This window comes from Cetorhinus maximus, unplaced genomic scaffold (genome assembly GCF_964194155.1).
Source record: "Cetorhinus maximus unplaced genomic scaffold, sCetMax3.hap1.1 HAP1_SCAFFOLD_1076, whole genome shotgun sequence".
Lineage (NCBI taxonomy): Eukaryota > Metazoa > Chordata > Chondrichthyes > Lamniformes > Cetorhinidae > Cetorhinus > Cetorhinus maximus.
Window position 1 is genome coordinate 10,138 of NW_027597018.1, and position 26,185 is coordinate 36,322.

General features: G+C 45.1%; 1 protein-coding gene across 1 annotated transcript; it reads right to left on the minus strand.

Moving 5' to 3' along the window:
* Positions 1 to 2,558: 2,558 nt before the first annotated feature.
* Positions 2,559 to 26,057, minus strand: LOC144675654 (dehydrogenase/reductase SDR family member 13-like). Its single transcript, XM_078536297.1, has 5 exons — positions 25,926 to 26,057; positions 25,559 to 25,677; positions 21,466 to 21,589; positions 12,101 to 12,412; positions 2,559 to 4,494 (listed from the first exon to the last, which is right to left on the minus strand). The coding sequence occupies exons 2-5, from the start codon at positions 25,637 to 25,639 to the stop codon at positions 4,229 to 4,231; spliced, it is 783 nt and encodes a 260-aa protein (XP_078392423.1). The 5' UTR covers positions 25,640 to 25,677; positions 25,926 to 26,057; the 3' UTR covers positions 2,559 to 4,228.
* Between the last annotated feature and the right edge of the window lie 128 nt (positions 26,058 to 26,185).

Genomic DNA, 26,185 nt, shown 5'->3' on the forward strand with positions numbered 1-26,185 from the left:
AGTGTAAAGATAGAGTTTTGAGTTGGAAGCACACAAGTGTAGCTGCTGAGTTCCTTTTGTAAATAAACAGAATGTGTTCCTTCTAAGAACGGTCTACAGATCTTCTCTGTCTTGGTGCCAACTCGGTCATCCGGAGACAAGCGTGCAACCTGGGTCCTTTAGTCCCAACAAACCAAGGCACTGGATCCAACACTTCTACAATTAAATATTAGCATTACTTCGTCAGTATCATTACTCTCTTGTATGTTGGCATTTATTACTCTTCTGTCTACCTGTATTACCCACCCCCCTTCCACTGAATCAGTATTCATTGCACCTGCCTCCCTGTAGTCCCTCCTTTCCCCAAGCCTACTCTTATTATTCCCTACTCATCCTCAATCTCCCTGCAGTACCACCCCCACACCTCCCTGTATTATCCCCCTTCTCCCCAGCCCCCCTATTTTCCTCCCTTCTGCTCCCGACCCACTCTACTGGTTCCTCCTCCATTCCTCTATTTCCCCTCCCGCATCCTTCCTCTATTACTCCACCCTCTGCTACCACAACTTAAATTCATTTACCCACCTTTACGTAATGAAACATCTCAAGTGCTTCAAAAGAGCATTATAAAACGAAGTATAACACCAAGCCACACAAGAGATATTGGATCAGGTGGTCAAAAGCGTCATCAAAGTGATAGATTTTAAGGTGTTTTAAAGGAGGAAAGCAAGGTTGAGCGTCAGAGAAGTGTAGGGAGAGAATTCCCGAATTTAGGGCAGAGGCAAATGAAGGCACAGCCACCTGTGTGAAGGAATTATAATTAGGAGTGTACAAGAGGCCAGAATGAGAGGAGCACAGATGTCTGAGGGTTATGGGGCTGGAGGAAATGACAGAGATAGGCAGGGTGAAGCCATGGAGGGATTTGAAAACAGGATGAGCATTTTAAAATCCAAGTTGCTTGACCAGGAGTCAGTGTAGGACAGTGAGCACTGTGGGACGGGAATAGAACTCGCCACAAGCTCAGACACGGGCAGCGGAGTTTTGGATGACCTCAAATTTACAGAGGGTAAAATGTGGGAGAGCAGCCAAGAGTGTGTTAGTATAGTCTAGAGGTGGCAAGTCAGAGATGAGAATTTCAGCAGCGGATGAGCTCAGACAGGGCACGGTCCAGCCATGTTATAGAGGTCGAAATTGCCGGTTTTAGTGCCGGCACAAATATGAGGTTGGCAGCTCCTCTCGGGGTGGAATGTGACATCAAGGTAGCGAACAGACTGACAATCTCACTCTCCGCACCTCACCCCCCCCCCTATTTCCCTTCACCTCCCCCTGTGTTTTCCCCACTCTCCCATTTGCCTCTCCACCAGTAGCTGCTGCTGGCTTTGATGCCGGTGATCTCCCTCGAGTAGTGCTGGCCGCTCCAGCTGATGTGGCAGCGCCTTAAGATCTCGTGGCGCCACAGCTCGTCCACCACCACCTCCAGCTTGTCCAGGTGCCCGCTATCCCTCCGCTGCTGGCAGAACAGCAGCCCGCCCCAGAAGGCACAGCAGGGGTCGGCCTTGTGGATGGCCCGCTTGGTGTGCTCGGTGCCTGGACCGAGAAACGGCACTCCAATGGAATGGATACGAACAGAAAAGTTGTCCTGGACAGACCAGAGTCCTCCACTTTGGTTCCGGGATCAGTGACACCGTTGTCCTCCCTTCCAATCAGAGAGAGCTCTGTGCAAATGTGCTCACATTAGCAGTGAAGAGCAGCTCTCATTGTTGAATCAACTTTTGGTACAGCGTCACCAGCTTCAACGTTTTGTTTTCCCCTAAACCCTGCTCATTTAATACTCCTTATAATTTCCCTCAACAGCTTTAAAAAGAAGCTCCAATTGTCTCATTAAAGCTGGAAGTCAGATTGAAATATTAATCATCCAATTTTAGGATTAAATCCAATTCGATCCATCTGAACTCCTTAGGTTTAGGGTTAAACCGAAGCTGGAACTTTTAGTAACAGCGTACTGAAGTTTTTTTTTTTTGCAAAATACACAGCTCCTTTTCCCTGTTTGCTACTATCTACATGTATTTAAGTCCCAGCACTATGTGCAGTTTTGGTCTTATTTGAAAAACGATATAATGTTAGTAGTAGTTCAGAGAAGGTTCACTTGACTCATTCCTGGGCTTATCCCATGAAGAAAGGTTGAACAGGTTGGGCTTTACCCATTGGGAGTTTAGAAGAATGAGAGGTGGTCTTATTGAAGCATACAATAGCCTCAGGGGACTTAATAGGGTGGATGGTGAGAAGGTGTTTCCTCTTATTTCAGAGACTAGAACTAGGGGACACAGTTTCTCTCAGGGGGCTGTTAGACTGTGCAATTTTCTTCCCTAGAAAGCAATGGAGGCTGATTCATTGAATTTATTCAAGGCTGACTTAGACAGACTTCTGATCGACAAGGGAGTTAAGGGTTATGGGGTGGGGTTGGGGGGCATGATGATCTTGAATGGTGGAGCAGGTTCAAAGGGCCAAATAGGACTTAGGAACATAGCTTACTCCTGCTCCTATGTACAGTTGACACAAGATTTGAACCAGAGATCACAGGCTAGAAAGAAATTAGGCATTAATTTTATAAAGCAATGTTTTTAAGACCTCGGTGTATTTTAACACAGAGCAACTTGCTGCAGATAAAGATGTACCTATAGTAAAGGAAGGTTTGAGCTGTTTAGATTCATGAAGACATCACAACAATAATTATTTATCCAGGACAGTTACTGTGCAAAGAATTTATATTCATTAGAAGACATGATTTACAATATATCAGAAAGAAGGCAAATTTTATTGAAGCACAAATAACTATGAGAAATCTCTATTGTAATCTAAAATAGGCACATGGTAATTGTACTAGAGTATTAGCTAATGAAGGAATATATGACTAGTATGTCAGTGGTCCCAGTTTTATTTTGTTTTTGTTTTGGTCCGACAACCTTTATTTCACTTCCCTTGGTCTGGGCCAGTAAAATTTGTCAGAAAACAAGCCTCCAAGATAATTCTCTTAGATAAAAAGAGTCATACAGATTTGAAACGTTAACTGCGTTCCTCTCCGCAGATGCTGTCAGACCTGCTAAGTTTTTCCAGGTATTTTTGTTTTTATTTTTAATTCTCTTAGATGACTGCAGTACTGGAGACTGGTCATTCAACAATGCTGTTAAGAAACTTCAACCTTGACCTAGACAACACCTTCCATCTGCAGCAACAGATTCCAGCCATGCTGTAACACTGTGCGGCTACAAAGCAACCAAAATGAAATAAATACATTTCAACAAAAAGTAATTTCAAAAAGCACAGAAGTGGGAGATTTAAAAGATGAAAAATTGGAGAAGAGGATTGAAGAAGAGACCATGATTATTAAAATTTCTAAAACTTTCATTTGAGTTATTCACATACATAGAAGTGTATCAGTTGCTATTTGGTGCTGAACTAGATGATTATAGACCAAGTGCTGCGGGAGCTCTTTGGCCACTACTTCTGTGGACTAGAGAGGCAAAGAGGAATTAAACAATAAAAATGGCATTGCTCCTTTGTCACTATGCAGTGACCTTGCAGAACAGAAGCAGATGGGGTTACAGTGTGGCCTGAATTAGACTCAGGAGCGCGCTAGCTCTGATTCGTATGCTTACAAGAGAAGAATGGCCACACTGATGAGGTACTGAAGGACCACTGTTTCCTGTCGAATCACCCATCAGCACCTTCAGAAGAGGGGGAACAGAAAGAAATATCTGCCTGTGTTATATAATTCACCCGTGTATAAGTGCTCTAACAGTCTTATTGATCTCCATCTGTGAAACTCTAGTGAGAAATAGAACAGCAAGTAAAATAGCTCAATATTCCTGTATTGAATTAAGAGTTGAAGGAATGTGATTAATTTATATTGGGTTTTTTTTGGAAGCATTAGTCTAAAATTTATTATCCTACCTGATTTGTCAGAATGTCTTTTGTCACAGTTTGTAGTTTTTAATCTTAAAGAAAAAGGAATGTCTATACCTTGAATTCAGAATAGTTTGAACAAAAGCTACCTCTCGAGATTAATTTTCCTCTTCAGCTGGTCCTTTTAGTCCTTTTGTCACTGAAATTTTGGTAGACCCTACAGGAAGTTTTAAAAAAAAAAGCTTCTCCACTGTAAATGTGCACAAAACGTTCTCACATTTTAAATCGGCAGAATGCTCACAGGCTGTTACAAATAGGCTGTCGTTTTTAGAACAACTTTCTTCACTAGCTAATGACTGCTGAGTCCAACCATCCTTTCACTCACTTCCCAGAGTTTCCTGGCCACCGCATCATCTCGTGCATGAGGCAGGACCTCCTGAACCTTGCAATCAGCGAAGTACCTGCCACTGAATTTCTCAATGCCTTCTTGCACAGCACAGAAGATGGAAGTCTGGGCCCCATCGGCTGGGCTTCGAAAGAAAAGAGCAGCGACAGGGGCAAAAAGTACTTTTTGCCAGCATTTGAAATGACGAAACATCTGAGTGTTCACCATACCTATAAGAGGGAAAGAAAAAGCAATGTTTGTTGAACACAGATTTTATCATAAAATATTTAAGTTGTTAATCAACAAATGTGAAGAAGAAACATTATTTTAACTGTTAAGCCTTTTACAAGCTGTGAAGCAAGTTTCTGAAATCTCCCGACTTAAATGACCAGCTTGTAGATCACAACCTATTTTCACACACACACACACACACACACACACACACACAAGCAACTCAGCTGGAAAATTATTAATACTTTGTCTTCTGCTAGCAATAAAACCCTCTGCTTTATTTCATTCAGTTTATACATAAATATTAATTTGAAAGTTAAAAACACACAAATCAAAAAAGATGAATGAGTTTCTGTATGATTTCCCCACATTTGAAAAGGGCTCTTCCAAATCACTGGTCTGCCCTTGGAAAAACTACATATATTTAAAATCATTCTACCTGCACTTCCATATCACCCAGTGTTTCTGTGTCAGCGCTTAGTTTTAAAAACGGAGTTGCGTTGGAAATGCCTATGGACGCTACAATACATCATGACATCCAGCAGCAAAATGTTAGTCACCGTGGATTCGCCAAAACAATAGTGAACGACAATTTATCCCGTGATAAATTAGTGGCTAAATGCACCAATATTCTAACAGTGAACTATGCACGCCAAGGTAGGGGGGACTTGTATAATCTGCAGTCTTTGCTGAGTTAGCTGAGCCCAAACAAGGGGCAGAATTTTCCGCTTGGTGGGCGGGCAGTCGATTGCGGCAGCAAAAACGGGCCACGCTGCTATTTTGCGCGGGCGGGGGCCAATTAAGGCCCGGCCAGCGGGTTAGCGACTCCCGTGGAGAACGGGAAAATGGTGGCGGGGGCGGGCGGGCGGGCGTGCTCAGACTACCGGTTCCAATGGGGAGCCAGCAACCTGTTTAAAGAGTGGCCAGGCAGCCTGCTTGAGGCAGTGAACCGTGGCCACTCGGGGAGAGAGGGAGGGAGCTGTGTATGCAGAAGAGCAGGAGCAGGAGGAGGGGGGGCAGGCTGCAGGAGAGGCCAGCAGGGGGGTGCCAGTGTGCCCCTCGATTCTCCGATGCATGCCTTGCTGTCCTCCTCCAAGAGGTTTCCAGCCGTCGGCACTTGTTGTATCCGGAGGGTGGGAGGAGGAGGCCCCCCCCCCCCCCCCCTCCCGCCCATGTCACCAGCCAGGTGTGGGAGGAGGTTGGTGACGCTGTGAGTGCCCATGATGATGTGCGGCGCACTGGCACCCAGTGCCGCAAGAGATTCAACGATTTGCTGCGCTCTGGAAGGGTGAGGACCATGTTGGCCTTGGCCATTTGACCCAGCAGGTAGCCTTAGCCTTTGAGCACCCGCACCCCCCTTGCCATGTCTTGCTGTCGTTACCGCATTGGGCATTTGGCGCACGTTGGGTGGGCAAACGGGTACTGACCATGCTTACATCAGCCTTAGTGGTTGAGGAGAAGATGGGTTCTCCCTGCAACATATGTTGGTGTTTGTGGCATTTGAGTAGCCTGGGGACAACCTGCAGGGGAGGCAGCTAGACACATACTCAGAACTCCAACACACGTCTTATTGATGGTGATGAGATGGCGGAAGGGGAGCCTCAAGGTGTCGTGGCCAAGAGCCATCTGCTGGCCTCAGCGCTGCACCTAGTTGTGCCTCCTTGCCATAGGCGCTAAGACCCGTATGTTATTCAAAGTGATGGACGCCGAATGTGTCCAAGGTGGCCGTTGGGGGAGGGGGTTGGAAGCAGCCGTACTATCTTCTGGGGACTGATCACCAGTAGTGTGGACAGGAGCCACTGGAGGCCTCAGATGGGTCATTGTGGTTGGGGTGCGGCGTGAGTGTACAGGGTACATGAGCAATCAGCCCCAATAAATGCTCTTCTCTGTTTTGCAGGCAAAAAGTCAACACAATCTTTTGGAGCGCCAGAGGACTGGTGGTGGGCACGGCCTGCTCCAGCGCCTCACCACCTTCGAGGAGCAGACCATGGAGCTGGGGAGGAGGCAGGCGGCCAGGGCGGTGAGGCTGGGGTCCAGCGGCCAGGTATTTGAGGTCCACAGTCCCATTCACTGTCTGCCCACCATCCAAAGCACTGATAGTTGCTGCAATCGTTAATGCTGCAACACTGCTCATTCACAGACTGAGACACTCTGACGTGTGGGTCATACACAAAGGTCCCTCATCCCCTTGAGGATGCGCGTCTCCACCACCTTCCAAAGTCACCTTATCCCATTTGTGACCACTATCCCCATGGTCTAACATGCCATGGCATCGCTGCTGCACAGCCAAAGACTTATTGCATCTTAGGGGGGTTGGAACCTCCACCACCCTTTCAGCCAGTGCGCCCCACATTACTCTGTCCAAAAGGTCATCAGCACCTCAGCTGTGAACCTCATGGCACTCAACTTAGATAAATGCCACCACGTAACTCATCCCTGCGCCAAGGGGAAATGTTGCCTTCTGCCCACCCGGTCTATGCCCCTCCTAACGGAATGAAGGTCAAGCATGTGACCTCTCAATCTCCTGTGATCAATGGCAAATGTCGCAAGTGTTTGCAATGTTTCCTCAGCAACGCAACTATCCAGGCCACAATGCATCCACATCAGGTACCTCTGCACTCTCTCCACTCCAATGGTACATAACATGCCATGTGGCATTCCTGAGGCCATCTGACCAGCCTGTCTGTATGTGCGTTTAATGGTTGGGGTCCCTCTTGACTCTTTTCCACCCCACCAATGTTCGTCTCCTTAGGATCTTGAAGGGTGAGCGACTTATGAGGCTGGGGGGGGGGGAAAGAGATGAAAGGTGTTACTGACTGAACGCTAACTGATGCACTGTCCTTGTTGTTAATTTCAGCATCACCACCAGATCGCCGTGCCCAGAGACACCGCAGCCCCCCTTCCACACCTGAGGCCCAACAAGTGCAACTTGCGGCACATCATTTCAGCCAGCCAGGCACCAGCGCAGACACAAACACCTCGGTGGGGAATTTACCGTCAGCTAGTGTCCCGGGTCACAGAGGAGAGGACACTTCACAATCGCTGGAGGAGATGACACGGACAGAGAGTGCCGATGGCACCAGCAGCCGGAGGGCTGCAGAGGACAAGGCACATGCTGAGTCCGGCAGTGATGATGTGCCTCTGGAGTTGTCACCAATGCAGCAGCTGCAGGACAAGCGGCCGGGTGCGCAGGAGCATCTGGCAGGGTTGCATGAGGGTGTGCTTCAGTTGGTCTCTGCGATGGAGGAGTCCAGGCAGAGTGTCAGTCAAGGCGTGAACCTCAGGACAGAGCTTCAGGCTTCCTTCGCTGAGAGATTGACGACTCTCATGGAGAGGGGCTTCCAACACATTGAGAATCATTGGGCTACGCTCTGACCTGCAAGCACTCACAGCGGTACTGGCCACGGGTGGTCATTACCAATGTGGGAGATGTTGTGGGCACCAAGTGTCGGCGCTCGGTGCCCATGCATCTGCGGTGAGCAGGGAGGTCCAATGTGACCTCACGTTGGCGCAGCAGCTGCCTGTCGTCGCTGCGAGCTCCTCTCAGGGTGCTCCGGATGAGGGCAGCAGCTCCTCCGCTCCTCTGCCAGTCAACGTTGCTTCCGTTGAGGCTGCGACAACTGAGGAGGTGCCAGTTCCGGAACTGGCCACTCCCTCCCAGGCGGGGCCATCACAGGCTCCATGGGCCAGAGGACGCCCGCCAAGGTCATCGAGGCCAACAGGACAGCAGAGTCAGCAGGCTGTCTCATAAGCCACTCCGAGCGATGGGGCGGCACCTAGACGTAGCACCCGAAAACGTAAGCATACGGCACGTTAGGCACTCCCCGGGTACGTCACTGGTGATTTTGTGTTGGCCTTAGAATAGGGAACAAAATTCTTCTTATTGGAATGGAGAAGTCTGTGTAGTTTTTTTGGACATATTAAAGTCCACTTTTCTGACCATGGCTGAGGGTGTTTCCTTTGTGCTGCATTTTTTTTTCACAGACATCTCATGAGTGGTGTTTGAGTGGACATTGATGTTTCTGTACTAAGCCCTTTGTTACAGCTGATGAGGTGGAAGATGTGGCACCTAAATGCCACGTGTGGAAGTTCCAGGCAATGCTGTTCCTGCTGATCCATGTGTGTGGAGCGAGCTGAAGGTTCTTTGGATTAAAGTGTCCCAGGTGTCCCTGCCTCCTTGGTGTAGTAGCGGGTTGGCGTGCTGCCCCTCATCATCGCCCTGTGCTTCCTCATCCTCTGAACCACTGCTGGATTCATCATGTGCAGCCTCATCCACTGCATCAAGGTCTTCATCGTCAACTGCATCCCCCCTTTCCAGCGCAAGATTGTGGAGAGCGCAGTACGCTACCACTATCACAGAGACACGATCTGGGGGGTATTGGAGTGCGCCCCCTGAGCGGTCCAGGCATCGGAAGCGCATCTTGAGAAGACCGATGGCTCTATCCACCACAGCCCTTGTGGTGCCGTGGCTCCTATTGTACCGCTGCTCAGCTTCTGTTCTTGGATGGTGGAGAGGCATCATGAGCCACCTTCTGAGGGAATAGCCCTCGTCATCCAGCAGCCATCCATCCAGCCGGGCTGGAGCACTGAAGAGCCCCTGGGAGTGTCTGAGGATGTAGGCGTCACGGGAGCTGCCTGGGTACCTTGCACAGACTTGTAGGATCAGCATCCTGTGGTGACACACTATCTGCACGTTCATGGAGTGGAAGCCCTTCCTGTTGACGAAGGCACCGGGCTCACCTGCTGGCGCCTTGATGGCCACATGTGCACAGTCTATAGCACCCTGGACACGGGGGAAGCCAACAATGGCCGCAAAGCCTCTGGCTCGCTGTGTCTGGCTTGCCTGGTCACAGCGGAAGTGGATGAAGGTCAATGCCCGTTTGAACAGAGCGTCTGTAACCTGCTTGACACAAGTGTGGACAGCTGAGTGGGAGACACCACAAAGATCACCTACCGAGCCCTGGAAAGAGCCAGAGGCATAGAAGTTAAGGGCAACTGTGAGCTTCAGAGCTGCTGGCATGGGGTGTCCACCCACACAGTTAGCGGAGATCTCAGGGCCAATCCTCTGACAGATATAGTTGACTGTCTCCCTTGAGAGACGGAGCCTCCTTCGGCTCTGCACCTGTCATATTGAGGTAACTGCTTCGCTGCCTGTAAACCCTGGCAGCAGGATAGTGGCGTCTTCTGCGGCCCCTTCTGCCTTGGACAACCTCTTGGCCCTGCGCCCCTTGTGCCTGCGCCTGGCCTCCCAAAGGAGGCTCCCCTGGAGTCTGAACGTGCACTCCTGGCCTCCTCCTTATTCTATCCCTCCCTTCCTCCTCAGAGGAGCTGCCTCCAGTGGAGATGTCAGAACCCATACCCAGGCTAAATGGAGGCCTCCGGAAAGCTGCAGGCCCGAGAAAGATTCCTGTCCGCAGACTGGTTTCAAAGTGCACAAGAAGCTCTTGGAAATCGATGTGAACTGCTAACAATCACACAGGCGACTTTAAAACACTTTCAGCAATTAAAACTTCGTGGAAAACATGAACAACCCTTCTGAGTCCACATATCCTGCCAGTGCATGAGTTTTATTAAAAGATCTCCTACCCGCCTGCCCGTTGGACCCGTGCGCCAACCCGAAGGTTGCACGGGGCCCTCAAAATCCTGGACAATTGGCAAGTTAAGGGCCTCGACGAGGCCTTTCACTAACGGCGGGCGCGCTCAGCAGTGAGACGCACGCCCGCCGACCGAAATATCGCGATGCCGCGCGCTGACGTCGGGACGCTTGCACGACATTTTAAGCGCTGACATGCTGGCTCTGCCAGCCGGAAATTTCTGCCCAAGCCAGCTGTTTGGAGCGCTATACAATTGGCCTGAGGATTATTATTTGGAAGACTAAAGCCATCGTTTTTGGCCCCGCCACAAAGTCTGTTTTCTGACCACCATTTCCATCCCGACCTCTGGCAAATGCCTGACACTGATCCAGGCTGACTGCAATCTTGGTGTTGTGTTTGACCCTGAGAGTCACTCTGTCACCAAGACATACCTACTTCCACATCTGTAATATTGCCAGACTCTGCCTCAGCTCACTTGCTGCTGATACCTTCAAACATATCCTTGTTACCTCGAGACTGGACTATTCCAACGCATTCCTGGCCGACTCCCTGCATAAACTTGAGCTCATCCAGAGCTCTGCTGCCATGTCCTAACTTGCACCAAGTTCCATCACCCCCGTGCTCGCTAAACTACACTGGATCCCGGTTGAGTGTGCTTCAATTTTAAAATTCTCACTCTTGGGTTTCTCACTCTGCTCCCCCTCACTCCCCACCTCTGGGGCCTCCACCTGCACTACAAGTCTTCAAGATCCCTATGCTCCTCCAATTCTGGCACCCCAACTTTAATCATTCCATCAATGGTGCCTGTTTCAAGCTATCTCGGCCCTAAGCTCTGGAATTCCCCTCCTTAAACCTCTTTTCCTCTCCACCTCTCTCTCCTCTCCTAACATTTTTCTTTGACCAAAATGTTGGTCATCTACCCTGATATCTCCTGTGGCTGACTGTCAACATTGCTAACACTAAGTGACTTTTGTTTGACTGAAGGCAAGTTGTGTTGTTGTAATGATCTGAAAGGCTCATGCAATCAGATTCCAAAGGAATTTTCAAAGGGCAACGGGACTTGTATTTGAAGATAACTGTTTTGCAGCATTACGAGATTAAATTTGACAGCTCTTTCAAAGATAGGCCCTCCTTCTGTGCTGTAAGGTTCTTTGATTCTACCCTGGACTAGAGAAAGGGAAAATAGCTAGAGTAACCCTTTTTTGGAAAAAGCGTGCGTGCCAAGGAACAACAGGAGTCAGCTCAGTTATGCTGCTTTATGAAGCAAAAGATTCTACTGGGACTGTGGAGGTTCCCATGTGAAGAATGACCATTGACCTGGAGGCACCAGAGGTTTGCTACTTGGGTAAGCCTCAGTGGAGGAGAAATCAGGGGGAAACCCTGGAAGCAACACAGTGGTAACCAGGAAAGTCGACAATTTAAAAAAAAAAAAATTATGCCTTAGTCTCAAAATTAAGTCTTCCAGTTCCACAAGAACAGTCTAACACATGACACAGGCCTGTGGAAGGAGAATCAGACCGATATGACGAGAGTCACTCCCTACCGTACCCCGGCAATTTATTATTTTTTTTTAACTTACGTTTACATTAACCTGCAACACACCATCTCTGACTGGGTGGATGGCTGGAGAATAGCTGTAACCCCACCAATCTGCAGCTTGCTGTTCAGAGATGCCCATCAGTAACGCAAGGCATTTGAAATTTTTCCCATGCTTATTCTTAACTACTGGAAATTATCCTTAAAAGAGGAGGAGGAGGAGGAGGAGAGCTGTCGTGGTCTGTACTATATATATGCACACGTACATACATTGTGCACCAGTTTGAAAATAAAATGGTGGCCTTTTAATATTGGCCAATGCGTTGCTCTTTTAAATGTTTCAAAATTGTTTAAGCTGGGAAAAAAAATACACATTTCCTCCCAACCAATGGAACAATATCTGTCTTATTTCTATGGTCACGTTGAAAGAAGAGGTGTTGTGTAAAATATACCTGCTAAATAATTCTCTGCTCACCTGGATAAACAGAATAGCAGGTAACATTCGTTCCCTCCAGACAATTGGCAAGTTCTCTCACAAAGAGTACGTTGCATAGCTTGCTGTCGCTGTAGTACTGAATCAACTGGATCATGCTTTCACCAGGAGGATTCAGGTTACTGAAATCTATTTTGCCAAAACGGTACATTGTAGAAGAGACTGCAACAATGCGGCTCGGGGCACACTGCTTCAGCCGATCCAAGAGAAGGTGAGTGAGAAGGAAGTGGCCCAGGTGGTTTACTCCCCAAGTCATGATGAATCCATCAGCTGTCTTGCCAACCGTTCCAGTACCTGCAGGATAAAAAGAAATCATATTACTCCTCAATCAGCTTTAAGCCAAGGTGCTGAATGAGTCACCGTTTGGCAACGTGTTAAACCAAGTCCCTGCTGGTCTGGTCTGGTCTGGTCTGTTGGTTCAGCTGATGGCAAAAATCTCATGGATTTCATCCATGAAGAATTTGTTCATGAACAGGGACTCCCCTGACTTTCCTTGCAAACATTCTTGCCTGAAATAATCATGTCAAGCACAGATAAAATTATTTATTCAACCCACGGCTCTTTGGGCGAACACGAAGCTGTGTTTGCCCAGACCACGTTCCTCACTCCAGTGCATGTGAAGAACTCAAATGTTCCTGGGAAAGTGGCTTATAAATGTTAATATAAATAAATTCATAGGCTATTATTTCTTTAAAAGTTCAGGATTGGATTGAAATTCCTGGTTTGGATGAAATAATGTCATTATAAGTATTCAGCAATAGCGTGCCCTGATGGCTCAAAGGGGAAATCGGGAGTCCCAGGTATGATTCTTAGCCTGTAGGTTAGCTGGTCTCAGGCGGGGAAGAAAGCAGAGATACTACAATTGGCTTGAGTATCTCTCAGATACTCAAAAGGGGAAAATACAAATTGAAGTTCCTGATGGAAAGAGTGAATGTCTGGCTGTACGGTGAGAACAGGATTGGGCTCACCTGTTATGCTTGCCATGGTTGAATATCCTGCCCTCAATCACTTTCTATTGTCACATGCAAGAACAGCTACTTGACTTGAGGCACTAGGGTGTTGCTGGTGCCCCCAGAACTGTACCCCAGAAAGAATTCATTCAGAGAAGGTAGAAAATTAGGAAATAATACAAAACACTGCATGTGCAAAGGAAAGATTAAGAAACGGCTATTCTCTAGTATTTCAATTCAACTGGTTAATCATTAATTTAATTGCAGCTTAAACTTGCCTCGTGTCATTGATTCCTTGACAGATCATTCCACACATTTATCATCTGTTTTAAGCAAAGAAATATTTTTGAAGCTGTGGTTTAAATGTATTTTTCACCAATTTAAATTTTTGTCTCTGTTCTACTAGCCTGACTGAGAGAAAAAAATGGTATTCATCTTAACTGCGCTATCTAATGCTTCACATTTCCCAAATAAGCTGCCCCTTAACTCCTAGGGTTTGGGGGAATAGTTTATGCTCTTTTTCTTCACAGCTTGTCCCCTCTACACTTACAAGATCGATCTTCTTGTTCTTTTCTGTTTCCTTTCCAATGCATTTACATCTTTTTTGAAGTGTGACAAACTGAATTGCATAGTACTTCAAATAAGGTCTGACTAATGAGTTGGTAAAACTTCAGCATTACTTTTGTATATTTATACTGCATGTGTAACTGCATTCTATTTGCTTCTCCACATTGTCTTGGTATCGAAAGTGAGATGCCTATTATCATTTCAGGCCCATTTCAAAGTCTCCCAGTGGTAATCCTATTCCCTTTATAGCGTACCAGTGGCTCATTCTCACTTCCAATGTGCAATATTGCATATTAATTTGTCAATATTAAATTTAATTTGCTGTTCATCCGCACAAAGTGAATAACAGATCGGAATTATTTTGCCACATGTTAACTATCTTACTGACAGCTGTAATAATAAGCGTTGGTTTCTGCATTCAGATCATTTGTATAGATAGGAAACTGACACAAGGTGCAATAAATAGTAATAAGTTATTAATAAATTATTAAATAATAAATGACTATTGCTGTAATAAGACATTTTGTCAAAGCTTTTCGTCTCGCACTCATCAGGACGATCGCAAGAATACCAATGTCGGTGGAAGCAACAACTTTATACTGAGACGAGAGTGCTGATTGGTTGGCAAGTAGACTCCGGTAGAGGAATTGCCACGGAGAATGCACCAGTTGATGGTGACTGACAGTTAACTGCCAAGCATCGTCTGAAATTGTAAATCAGGCAGCTTGGCTCTGATTGGTCAAGACATTGCCCTGGGGAATAAACCAGCAAATGGCTATCAAATGTTGTTTAGCTGAAACAGGCGCAATGTGGGTACATGTTCTTTCTGTCTGCAAAGAACAAGGCCCTGTGTATTAATAGATGTAGCTTCCAGTACACACAAATTGGCTGTCAGTGTAATTTTTAGCACAGAGGATTATTTAGCAAACGTTGTCCAATCGCAAGATCACACCTAATGTTGAACATTGTGTGTTTTGAGTTTTGCGAGCAAGGGCTGGTTGGGTACGGCCTGTACCCAGCCCATTGCGAACAGCAGCTGGGACATGCTGTATGATACGATCTGCCAGTCTTTGGGACTTACGGCCTACATACCTACCATCACACTGTTACTGAAATTCATATATCACATCACTCATTTGTGTGCGATAGGCAGAATGTCTTTTTGGCTTGACGGCATCATCCTGTTAGTGGTGAATACCACGCATGTTGCCACTTTTTAGTCGCAGTTTGATACAGTTAGCTTCACTTATTGCTCAAATTTTTGAGATACCTTTCCCTTCCAGGATAATCCGAGGTAGACAGGGAACTTTTCAGGGCCAAAAGTGATAGCTTTAGGCCCATTCACAAACCAACCTGCCACAAACCAACGTCCACTGAAGATGCTAAATCCTTGAAAACACGCCTAGCTGATGTGGCACATGCATGCTGCAGGATTCCAAACGACCAGTCTGACTTTCACATGCAACACGAATGTCTTACAGTGTTGCGAGGCCTTAAGGCCAGCCCAGACATGCACATCAGTAAATCTGACAAAAGGGATGGGAATAGTCATCCTTAACAAGCACGACGATATCAACAAAATGCACGGCATTCTTAATGACGCATCCAAATTCATATCCATTTGACCTGCTGCACAACATGACCAGGCAGCCTTGCTCAAAAGTAAGCTAAAAAACGCTTGTTGAACTTACGTAAGAGCAATGAGCTACCGTGTGATATAGGTGACAGGGTTCATCCTCATGGTTCGCTACGTCCGTGTATGTATGGGCTGCCCAAGGCACATAAAAGTGCTGACCCTTTATGCCCCATCTTATCTATGGCTGGTTCTGCACAGCATGAATTAGTCAAATGGCCAGGCGAATTGTCACCACCAGTTCTGAACAAGTTTTCCAGATACCATGGTGAAGGATGCCTTCACATTTTGCGAAGGCCAAACAGGACTCACATATCGATCGCAATGCTGTGTGCATGTGCTCATTTGGCATTTCTAGCCTATTCACCAATGTTCCACTTAAGGAAGCCATAGAGGTTTGTGCTGCAGCACCATATCATGGTGATCTCGATCTGCCACCATTGAGTGAATCAGTATCCATTGAGCTTATGAACTCGGCAACTCACGGAGTTCAGCTTTAATGACACCGTGTAAGTCCAAATAGATGGTCTTGGCCCAGCCCTCACAAACATCTTTGTTGGGTTCAATGAGAAATGAGTCTTTGATGGATTGACACCTAACCACCTAACACTTGCATATTTCTGACATATGGATGTTTTTGACACATTTAAATCCGTAGCAGCATGCAATAATTTCCTTGCATGTCTTAATTGGCTCCATCCTGTGCTCAAATTCATCTTTGAAACGGAGCAGTCAAATGAACTCCCATTCCTTGATGTACTAGTTCAGAAATCTGCCAGGGGATTCTCTACAATAGCCTGCCGCAAGCCTACCTTCACTGGTCAATACACATGTTGGGGTTTTTACAGTTCCACGCGCTATAAGGTTGGTCTTATTGGCAGCCTCGTAAATAGGGCCAAGGCATTTGCTCACCATTTTTGTTTTGCATGCAATCTTGATGCTGAAACAGGGCACACCAAAGACATCCTGTGGGATAATGGCTACCCTGATCAGATCATTTCTCGCTGTATATCACTCAAACTCATGAACGGGCCTAAGGCTGTCACTTTCGGCCCTGGAGAGTGCCCAGTCTACCTCACATTACCCTGGAAGGGCAAGGTGTCTCAAAAATGTGAGCAACAGGTGAAGCTAGCTGTTTCACGCTTCTACAATGCAGTAGCAACACGAGTGATATTCACCAATAACAGGATGCTATCATGCCAAAAAACATTCTGCCTATCTCACAAATGAGAAATGTGGTATACAAATTTCAGTGCCAGTGTGATGCTAGGTATGAAGGCCATACATCCCAAAGACTGGAAGATCATATCATACAGCATGTCCCTTCTGCTGTTTGCAACGGGCAAGGTACAGACTGTACCCAACCAGCCCGTGCTTGCAAAACTCAAAACCTAGTGTCCAACATTAGATGTGATTCTGTGATTGGACAACATTTGCTAAATAATCCTCAGTGTGTAAAAATTACAATGACAACCAATTTAAGATTATCAGGCTCGCAATGTGGCACATTTACATGTAATGGAAGCTACATATATTAATACACAGGGCCTTGTTCTTTGCAGACAGAAAGAACATGTACATACATTGCACCTGTTTCAGCTAAACAAAATAGATGAACCATTCGCTGGTTCATCCCTCAGGACAATGCCTTGACCAGAGTCAAGTTGCCTGGTTTAAATTTCAAACAATACTTGGCAGTTAGCTGTCAGTCACCATTAACTGATGAATTCTCCATGGCAACACCTCTACCAGAGTTCACTTGCCAACCAATCAGCACTTTCTTCTCATACAGTATCAAGTTGTTGCTTCCCCTAACATTGGTATTCTTGCGATTGTCCTGATGAGTGCAAGAACAAAATGTCTTTTTTCATCAAAACTCATGTTCTATATTACTAAATGACTATTCATAAATGAATAAATAATTTCTGTTTTTGACAGGATTAAAGTGAGAATGTTTGCAAGGAAAGTGAAGGAAGTTCCCCAACCCCTCCCAGCTCCGCCATCGAGATCACCACTCAGCAAATCCACCCCCCGACATGACATGGTGCACAAGCACTGTTCTGAATTTGTTTAAATCTTGTTTCTTATCCAACCCCACATTCTATTCTGGATTCTCATGAACTTTGATTTCATTGGTAGTCTTTCATACGTGTCTTTTGATCTATAGCATTTCACAGGATATTCCTTTTTAATTAAGTGGTTTTTCGGGAGGGGATATTGCAACTAAGGTCTCTGTTAGTCATTCATTGCTTATTATTGTTGCTGTGAATGAAGGTATTAGGTTTTTCTACCTACCCTGAATTGCATAATTCATCCACTATTAGAATACAGCGCATGTATTATAGAGTTTTATTTTTATACTCTGGCTCAGCTGTTGCTAGTTTCTGACATCTAGGGCATGTTCTAACCAATAACTCTCCTCCATTAACCAAAATGTTTGTAATCTGCTTCCAGTCGCCTACCATTCCAGTAGGGGAAACATGACATATCACTTTCAGAGAAAGTGATGAATGAAAAGTTATATTTTATATGCTGTAATTACCAACCTACCAGGCAAAGATCAGGTTTGAACTTGGGATGCTGTTTGTTTTGAACGAGATGATTTTTTGTTTGGAAGCAGAAGTCTTAAATGTACATTAACCCTCTGAGTTCTAAAGGGAAGTTAAAAATGTGAGATTTCTCCTGCACTGTGAAGCATTACTCTTTCAAATATATATTAATCAATCTCTCATGGCATTGGGAGTGAAGACCAAGTGTACTCTTCAGATAAAAGCGTGGAGATTATTGAAGCTAGGCAGACAGACATTATCCAATGCCTATTTTAAAGTCATACATTCTCTGTCCTTAAGCTTATACTGTCGTTACAAATTCCCATGTCCACATTTATAGTGGAAATTGTATATGCAATTTGTCCCAACATAACAAATGCCAGTGGTGACATTGCCCCCACAGGGGTTTTAATCACATCATGAGATGTTTACATAGACAGTTTCCATTACAATTGTGGTCAGATATTAATGGACTTAAGTAAAATACTGTGTTGATGAAATTATACTTGGCCTCTTGCTACGGGAAAAGCCAAGTAAGGAAATCTCCTATGCCAAAAAACAATCCATTTCAAAGGATTGTGGTTAATTTTAAAATCTCCAGAAAAACACAGCCTCACTGCCATGAAAAAATGTCAGCGCACATGCCACAATTCTGATATAAACCTTAACTTCGTAATTAATAAAACTACTTGGACGCTTGCAAGTTCTACACTGTTATGTTAGTAAATAAAAACTTCAACAAACTTAAAAGTTTCAAGCTTGTTATCTCTTGACCCCTCCACCAATTCTCTAAACCAATTTTACCAACCTGTTTATACAGTGGTATCCATTTCCATCACATTGTTCAAAACTGGTCTCTAAATGGCTGAAAACCAATTGCTAGTCACGACATGAAAAACTGACCCTGTGAAAAACTGACCCTGACTTTAGACTTTATTGCCAGTTGAATTGATAAATTCTCTCATCAATAGCTCTGATAAAGCTATTGTGCTCTGATGATTTAACTTGGGTGACAAGCTTCAGGGTTCAAAGGAAACACAATCCACAGAAAAATCACTCAAACTTTTATTATTTGAGACCCTACTTTCGACCTTTTTTTTTAAAAAAAAAAGACTTGCATCTATATAGTGCCTTTCAAGATCACTGGCTGTCCCAAAGCACTTTACAGCCGATGAAGGATTTCTGATGTGTAATCACTGCTGTAACATAGGAAATGTGGCAATTAATTTGTACACAGCAATGTGATAATGATCTGTTTCTGTGATGTTCAATGAGGGATAAATATTGGCCAGGACACGAGGGTTAACTCCACTGATCTTCTTCAAAATAGTGCCATGTGATCTTTCAAGTCCATCTGAAGCATTGGCTTCATGTCGAAAGACGACAGGTTTGAAGGCACAGCGATTCCTCATCACTGCACTGGAGTGTCAGCCAAAGTTTTTGTGTTCAAGTCCACTTGAAATCAGAGATGGGAGTGCTGCCAAGTGAGTCATGGCTGACACTTAAAATCTAATTGGCACTTCAATTTCAGTAATTTTTTAAAACATTTTTTTCATCAGATGTCCGAGCCAGGCTATCCCAGAATACATAAGATGTAGCATCACAGTAACATTGCCAGAGACGCTGACTTTTGGAGAGCAGGTTAACCTGAGGTCCTGTCTGCATGTTCCAGTGAACTTAAATTACCTGACAACCCTATTCAAAGCAGAGCAGAACATTTTCCCAGTGTCCTGGTGAACAGTATTCCCCCAACTCAACAAAGTAAAAAGAGATTATCTGCTCATTTACTCATTTGTGGGTTGTTTATGGCATATTTTTGAGAAAATTGCCTGCTGCATTTGCCATAGGTTTAAGAAGTAAGCTAATAGTTTTAAAATCCTGTTTGTCACCCTGATGTGAAAGGGCTATACAAATAGTAGCTTTCCTCTGATACTAGTATTTTAAATTAAAACAAACTGAGCAGAAATTGATGCTTGGTTTCCTGAAGCCCTTAATATTCGTTAAAATCCTACCTTAAATATCAGCCACTATGGTGCAAATAAATGCTCAAAAACTGTGTGATGGATTTATCCTGTTACAAGTTATAAGAAATTCAATATTTTATATCTTTCCATTTGAGTTGTGGCTTTCTTTTATAGAATTATATATAATGCACAGCACAAAAACAGGCCATTTGATCCCACTGGTCTATGCGCCACTGTTAATACTTCACAGAAGTTTGCTCCCATCCTTCCTAATCTAATCCCATCAATACATACTTCTATCTCTTGCTCCCTGATATGTTTATCTAGTTTTTCTTTAATGTGCATCTGTGTTATTTACCTCAACAGTTCTTTTGTGAGTGTCACAACTCCCTTCCTAATAGCATTGTGGGTGTACCTACACAACATGGACTGCAGCAGTTCAAGAAGGCAGCTCAACACCACCTTCTCAAGGGCAACTAGGGTCGGACGGGCAATAAATGCTGGCCCAGCCAGCGATACCCACATCCCGTGAATGAATTTAAAAAAATATTCTAACTAGTCTCTGAGTAAAAGTGTTTCTGCTGAATTCATAATTGGATTTACAGTGTCTGTATTATGCTTTGGAGGGGCTGGTTAGCTCAGTTGGCTAGATGGCTAGCGTGTGGATCAGATCAATGGCAACAACATGAGGTTCGATCCTCGTTCAGGCTGAAGCAGACACAGGGCCTGCCTCTGCCCCACCCAAAGTAAAAAAAATCATGGCACTTTGCCATGGCTTGGTAAATACTTGCCAAGAACCTGCCATCGGGCAGAGAACTCAAGAAGATATTATACCTATGGACCCTATTTCTGGTGCCAACCCCCACCCCAAATGGAAACATCTTCTCAACCCCATCATCATTTTAAAGACCTCTATCAGGTTACCCCTCTTAGGCTTCTCTTTTCTAGAACAAAGAACTCCAGGACTGTTCAATCTTTTCTGATGGTTGTAACCTCTCAGTTTGGGTTTGACAATGGGTCGCCCACATTTGAAATTATTCATCTGAAGCGCACAGTGCTTGCCTTTTTTCTGTGAAGCCTGAAAGGACCCTGTGCTCAAGTGCTGACCCTGAAGCTATCTGCGGCTCTTCAGGTATTGCCAGGTCTGTTTCATAAGAGTTAACAGAGAACTGTATAAAATTAATGACAGAAACAGGCCATTTCACCCCACATGTTGACATGCTTCAAACAAGCCTCCTCCCACCCGACATGCATGGCCGTCTTCTCCTTTATCCATCACGTACTAATCTTGTGAACGCAAGTCTTACAGAACCCCTCCTCCACAAAAACACAATGAGATTGTACCTCTCACTTCAGGCGTTTATGAGGCTCCTTTCAGCAAAATACAGCCTCCTGCTTGTGTCTGTCGCTGAGGAACAGACACACAAAAAAAAACATGTTGCACGGAAATAAATGAAAAATGCAAAATCTGATCAGTGTCCAGCCAACACACACTGACCGAGCAACTCAGGAAACAACACAACCCTCACACAGAGCTCCTCCTCAGTAACCGAGCCAATCGCTGGCAGTCAATTCCCTGTCCTATTGTAATGATTCTAAATGGTTTCCCAGACTGTTACTGTTGCAACTCTATGGGCACTTCCAAAGTTAAACATTAGTTGTAACAGAATGTTTAAATTCTTGCCTGCATTATTGATGAGCACATGCAGCTGGGGCTCCGATTTCAGGAAAGTCTCAGCAAAAGCCCTCACTGATTTAAGACTCGCTAGATCCAGATGCATAAAGATCACTTGGTTGTTGCCACTCTTCTGTGGATGACATATAAATATCTGCATTAAAGCATCCTGCAAAATCGTTAGTGTGCAATACTAATGAGAAAAAAAAAACTTTACTCCAAACCTCTGGGTGTTATTTGCAGCTTTCGAGACACGACACTTGGTGTTTGAGAGATATTTAGAAGTTGCTGTTTCACATTCCTGGTAATGGGCTTAAAACACGGTTAGGAAGCAAGCTGAATATTTTTAAGCAAAACTTATGCTATGTAGAGCATGTTCCTCCTCCATTATTTTTGTTCTCTTTTCACCCTCCTCTCCTGGCAGCACTGACTGTGTTGAGCTACAGTTCCACGGGTGCAGCTGGACCCCCCCCACCACATTTCTTGCCCAGGATACCATTCTTCACATGCAAGAGGAGCGCAAGCAGTCTCTTTGACTGAAGAAGAACATCAGAGCCAATTATAATCCTATCCTTTGCAGTTATTACGCTAGCTAATGAAGCTGAAACACTCTGATTTTTCTTCTCTCCAGCCCAAAGCTGAGGCCATAGCTGACTCGAGGCAATATTTTGTTTGTTTCTTCTACTTTCAAAGTTGTTGCCCTGCCTCTTTTGAACCTGCTAACTCACTGTTTGGATATCGGGTAGTGGGGAGGGAAGGATGCAACTCTTGAGCAGCTCATCATCACCTAGGAGCACAATGAGAATCAGTAGATTATTCAACCATATGAGCCGTCAGAGCCACACCCAATCCTGCTCTGAGAATGGACAAGGTATTTTTTTCAGTAGCAAATAGACATTGAAACACCTTCCCCTCCCTAACCTCGGGTATCAGGCCAGTTTCCACCACCCTGCTTTAGACTAACTAATTGTATACTCCAGTATGTATGGTCTGACCAGAATGGGTTAGTTACAGGTTACTTTTATCAACTGAAAGCACTAGGGGGGCCAACAGTTTGGAAGAGTCAGTTCTCAGGACATTGGAAAAACTCTAAGCCTACCAACAATTTAAATTAGCATTAAAACCGCCTCCAAATTAAATGAAAACAAAATTATCTTTCAATTTGGAACTAACAGTTAATGGGAATTTGTGTTGTAGTTATTTATATCTAGACCTCACCCATAACTGACTCCCCCCACCCCGCCCCCCCCCCCCCGCCAACAAAGACAAACATTTGGACAACAGAGGAATGTAAATCGTGATTAATGTGACTCAAACTGCAGGCAAATATTAATCGAAGTTTTCAATTTTAAAGACAGGCAGAATTTCAGAAAGTGATCCCCTAAACACCAGTAGAATCCTAGTATCTCAGGTAAGAGCAACAGAGTTTGACTTAATTCAAACCAACACCAACCAGTAGGCATCAGATGGATGATAAAGGAAGTCTGGGGGCTGAATTGGTTGCACTCACCTCTGAATCAGAAGGTTGGTGTTCAAGTCCTATTCCAGGGTCTTGAGCACGTAACTTATGATCACACTTCAGTGCAACGCAGCACTGAGGGAGTGCTGTGTTGCCAGAGGTGCCATATTTTGATGAGATGTTAAACTGAGGTCCATCTGTCCTCTCAGATGAACCATTCTGAAGAGCAGGAGAGTTCTCCTTGGCTGATTTGGGGAGGGGGGAGGAAAAGTTAAACGTGCTGGGCCTGTATCCATTGGAGTTCAGAAGAATGAGAGATTACCTTATTTAAATGCAAGATCTTGAGGGAACTTGACAAAGTAGACGCTGAAAGTAGATGATTTTCCTTGTGGAAGACACTGGAATTAAGGGACACAGTTTAAAAATAATGGGTCTTCCATTTAAGATGGAGATGAAGAGAATTTTTTTCTCGCAGAGGGTCTTGAGTCTTTGGAACTCTCTTCCCCAGAAAGCGCTGTAGGCAGGGTCATTGAATATTTTTAAGGCCCAGTTAGATATATTGTTAATTGATAAGGGAATAAAAGGGTATGGGAGGGGGAGGGGGAGAATAATAGTGGGGTAGACAGGAAATTGGAGTTGAGGCCACAATCAGATCAGCCATGATCTTATCGAATGGCGGAGCAGGCTCGAAGGGCCGAATGGCCTACGCCTGCTCCTAATTTGTACATTTATTCTTCACCCAACCCTGAAAAAGTCAAGTGCAGCTTGTGAGACTTTGCTGTGCAAAATTGGCTGCTGTCTTTCTTACAAGTGACTATACAACAACAGCACTTACGTGGCTGTGAGGCTCCAAGGCGCATCCTGAGGTGGTTAAAGGCACAACATGAACGCGTCTTGCTGACTAAAGCTGGAAGGCAGAGTATTATTAACTATCCTGTTGAATTTAGGGGTGTCCAGCGTTTAGCCGAAACAAAATAGATGCACTGAAACCAGTCTCAATTCAAAAGCCCGGCTGAAATATAAAGGACTAAAGGTTGCACTGGGGAGGCTGCACATGCGGTTAACTGCTTTTTCAAGGTGTTGAAAAGGCAACAGAGAAGATCACCTAGATAAAAGCAAAACACTGCGGATGCTGGAAATCTAGAACAAAAAACAAAAATATACCTGGGGAAAAACTCAGCAGGTCTGACAGCATCTGCGGAGAGGGACAACAGCTAACGTTTCGAGTCCGTTATGACTCTTCAACAGCACTAAGGAAATAGAGAAATGGAGTGAGATATAAGCTAAAAGCAAAAAAACTGCGGATGCTGGAAATCCATAACAAAAATAAAAATACCTGGAAAAACTCAGCAGGTCTGGCAGCATCTGCGGAGAGGAAAACAGTTCACATTTCGAGTCTGTATGACTCTTCAACAGAACTAAGTAAAAATAGAAAAGAGGTGAAATATGAGCTGGTTTAAGGAGGAGGTGGGGGGGGGGGGGGGGGAGGGTTTGAGGGGCTTATATTTCACTTCATTTCTATATGTCTTAGTGCTGATGAAGGGTCCGGAAGGCTGTCTGTCCACATGTGGGCAAGAGAGCAGGGTGGAGTGTTGAAATGGCAAGTGACAGGGAGGTCTGGGTCATTCTTGCGGACAGACCACATGTCTGTCCTTGGCTTGCTGCATTGTTCCAGTGAAGCTCAACACAAACTGGAGGAACAGCACCTCATCTTCCGACTAGGCACTTAACAGCCTTCCGGGCTGAATATTGAGTTCAACAATTTTAGATCTTGAACTCTCTCCTCCATCCCCACCCACCTCCCGTTTCTTCCCCCTCCTTTTTGTTTTTTCCAATAATTTATATAGATTTTTTTCTTTTCCCACCTATTTCCACTAATTTTAAATGTATTTCCACCCATTGTTTATTTCTACCTTTTAGTATTCCCCCACCCCCACTAGAGCTATCTGTACCTTATCTGTCCTGTCTTCTACTCTTAATTAGCACATTCCTTTAGATAATATCACCACCTTCAAAACCTCTTTGTTCCTTTGTCTGTGACATCTTTTGGTTATCTCCACCTATCACTGGCTGCTTGTACCAACAACGCCCCCCACCCCCTCCCTAAACCAGCTTATATTTCACCCCTTAGATTAAAAACAAAAAACTACTGCGGATGCTGGAAATCCAAAACAAAATATCCTGGAAAAACTCAGCAGGTCTGGCAGCATCGGCGGAGAAGAAAAGAGTTGACGTTTCGCGTCCTCACAAGGGTCATGAGGACTCGAAACGTCGACTCTTTTCTTCTCCGCCGATGCTGCCAGACCTGCTGAGTTTTTCCAGGTAATTCTGTTTTCGTTTTATATTTCACCCCTTTCCTATTTTTACTTAGTTCTGTTGAAGAGTCATACGGACTCGAAACGTTAACTATGTTCCTCTCCACAGATGCTGCCAGAGCTGCTGAGTTTTTCCAGGTAATTCTGTTTTTGTTTTCTATTTCACCCCTTTCCTAATTTTACTTAGTTCTGTTGAAGAGTCATATGGACTTGAAACATGAACTGTGTCCCTCTCCACAGATCCTGCCAGACCTGCTGAGTTTTCCCCCCCAGGTGTAATTTTTTGTTGGTTTGTGTTTTCTGTGTGTTTAAGAGGGGGGATGATCACCTTTCTGATGTCGAAGACCGCCGCTTCCGCACGCTCCTTGCTCCTGCAAGCCAGGACCACCCGGGCTCCCCTCCGGGCCATATCCAGCGCTGTCTCCTTCCCGAGCCCCGTGTTAGCACCTGGCACATCCAACACAAGCGGTAAAATCACACCGGCAAGTTAACACAACATTAACATCGGTTCCCGAGTGTTAAACAAACAAACAAACAACGCCCATTTCCTATCCGGAATATATATATACACACTGGGAATTTCCCCCTCCCGTTTATACTGGAACTTGTAATAAATTTCTGCCACTGAAGTGGGACTTGTTACTGGGGCAGGGTTTCCATCCCGTTCACGGGCCGTGCATTCTCCAGCGATGTACCTGTGACTATCACCGTCTACCCCCGCAGGCAAGTGTCGCTCCTGCACCGGGTCCCTTTCAGGAAATTGTAGTACATTAAAACGTACAGGGCGACCAGCATTGCAGCAGCTACTACATAGGACACCATGGCTGCTCCTGTGACAAGAGAGAGAGAGGGAGGGAGGGAGGGAGAGAGAGAGACAGAGGGAGAGAGAGAGACAGAGGGAGGGAGGGAAAGAGAGAGACAGAGGGAGGGAGGGAGAGAGAGAGAGAGACAGAGG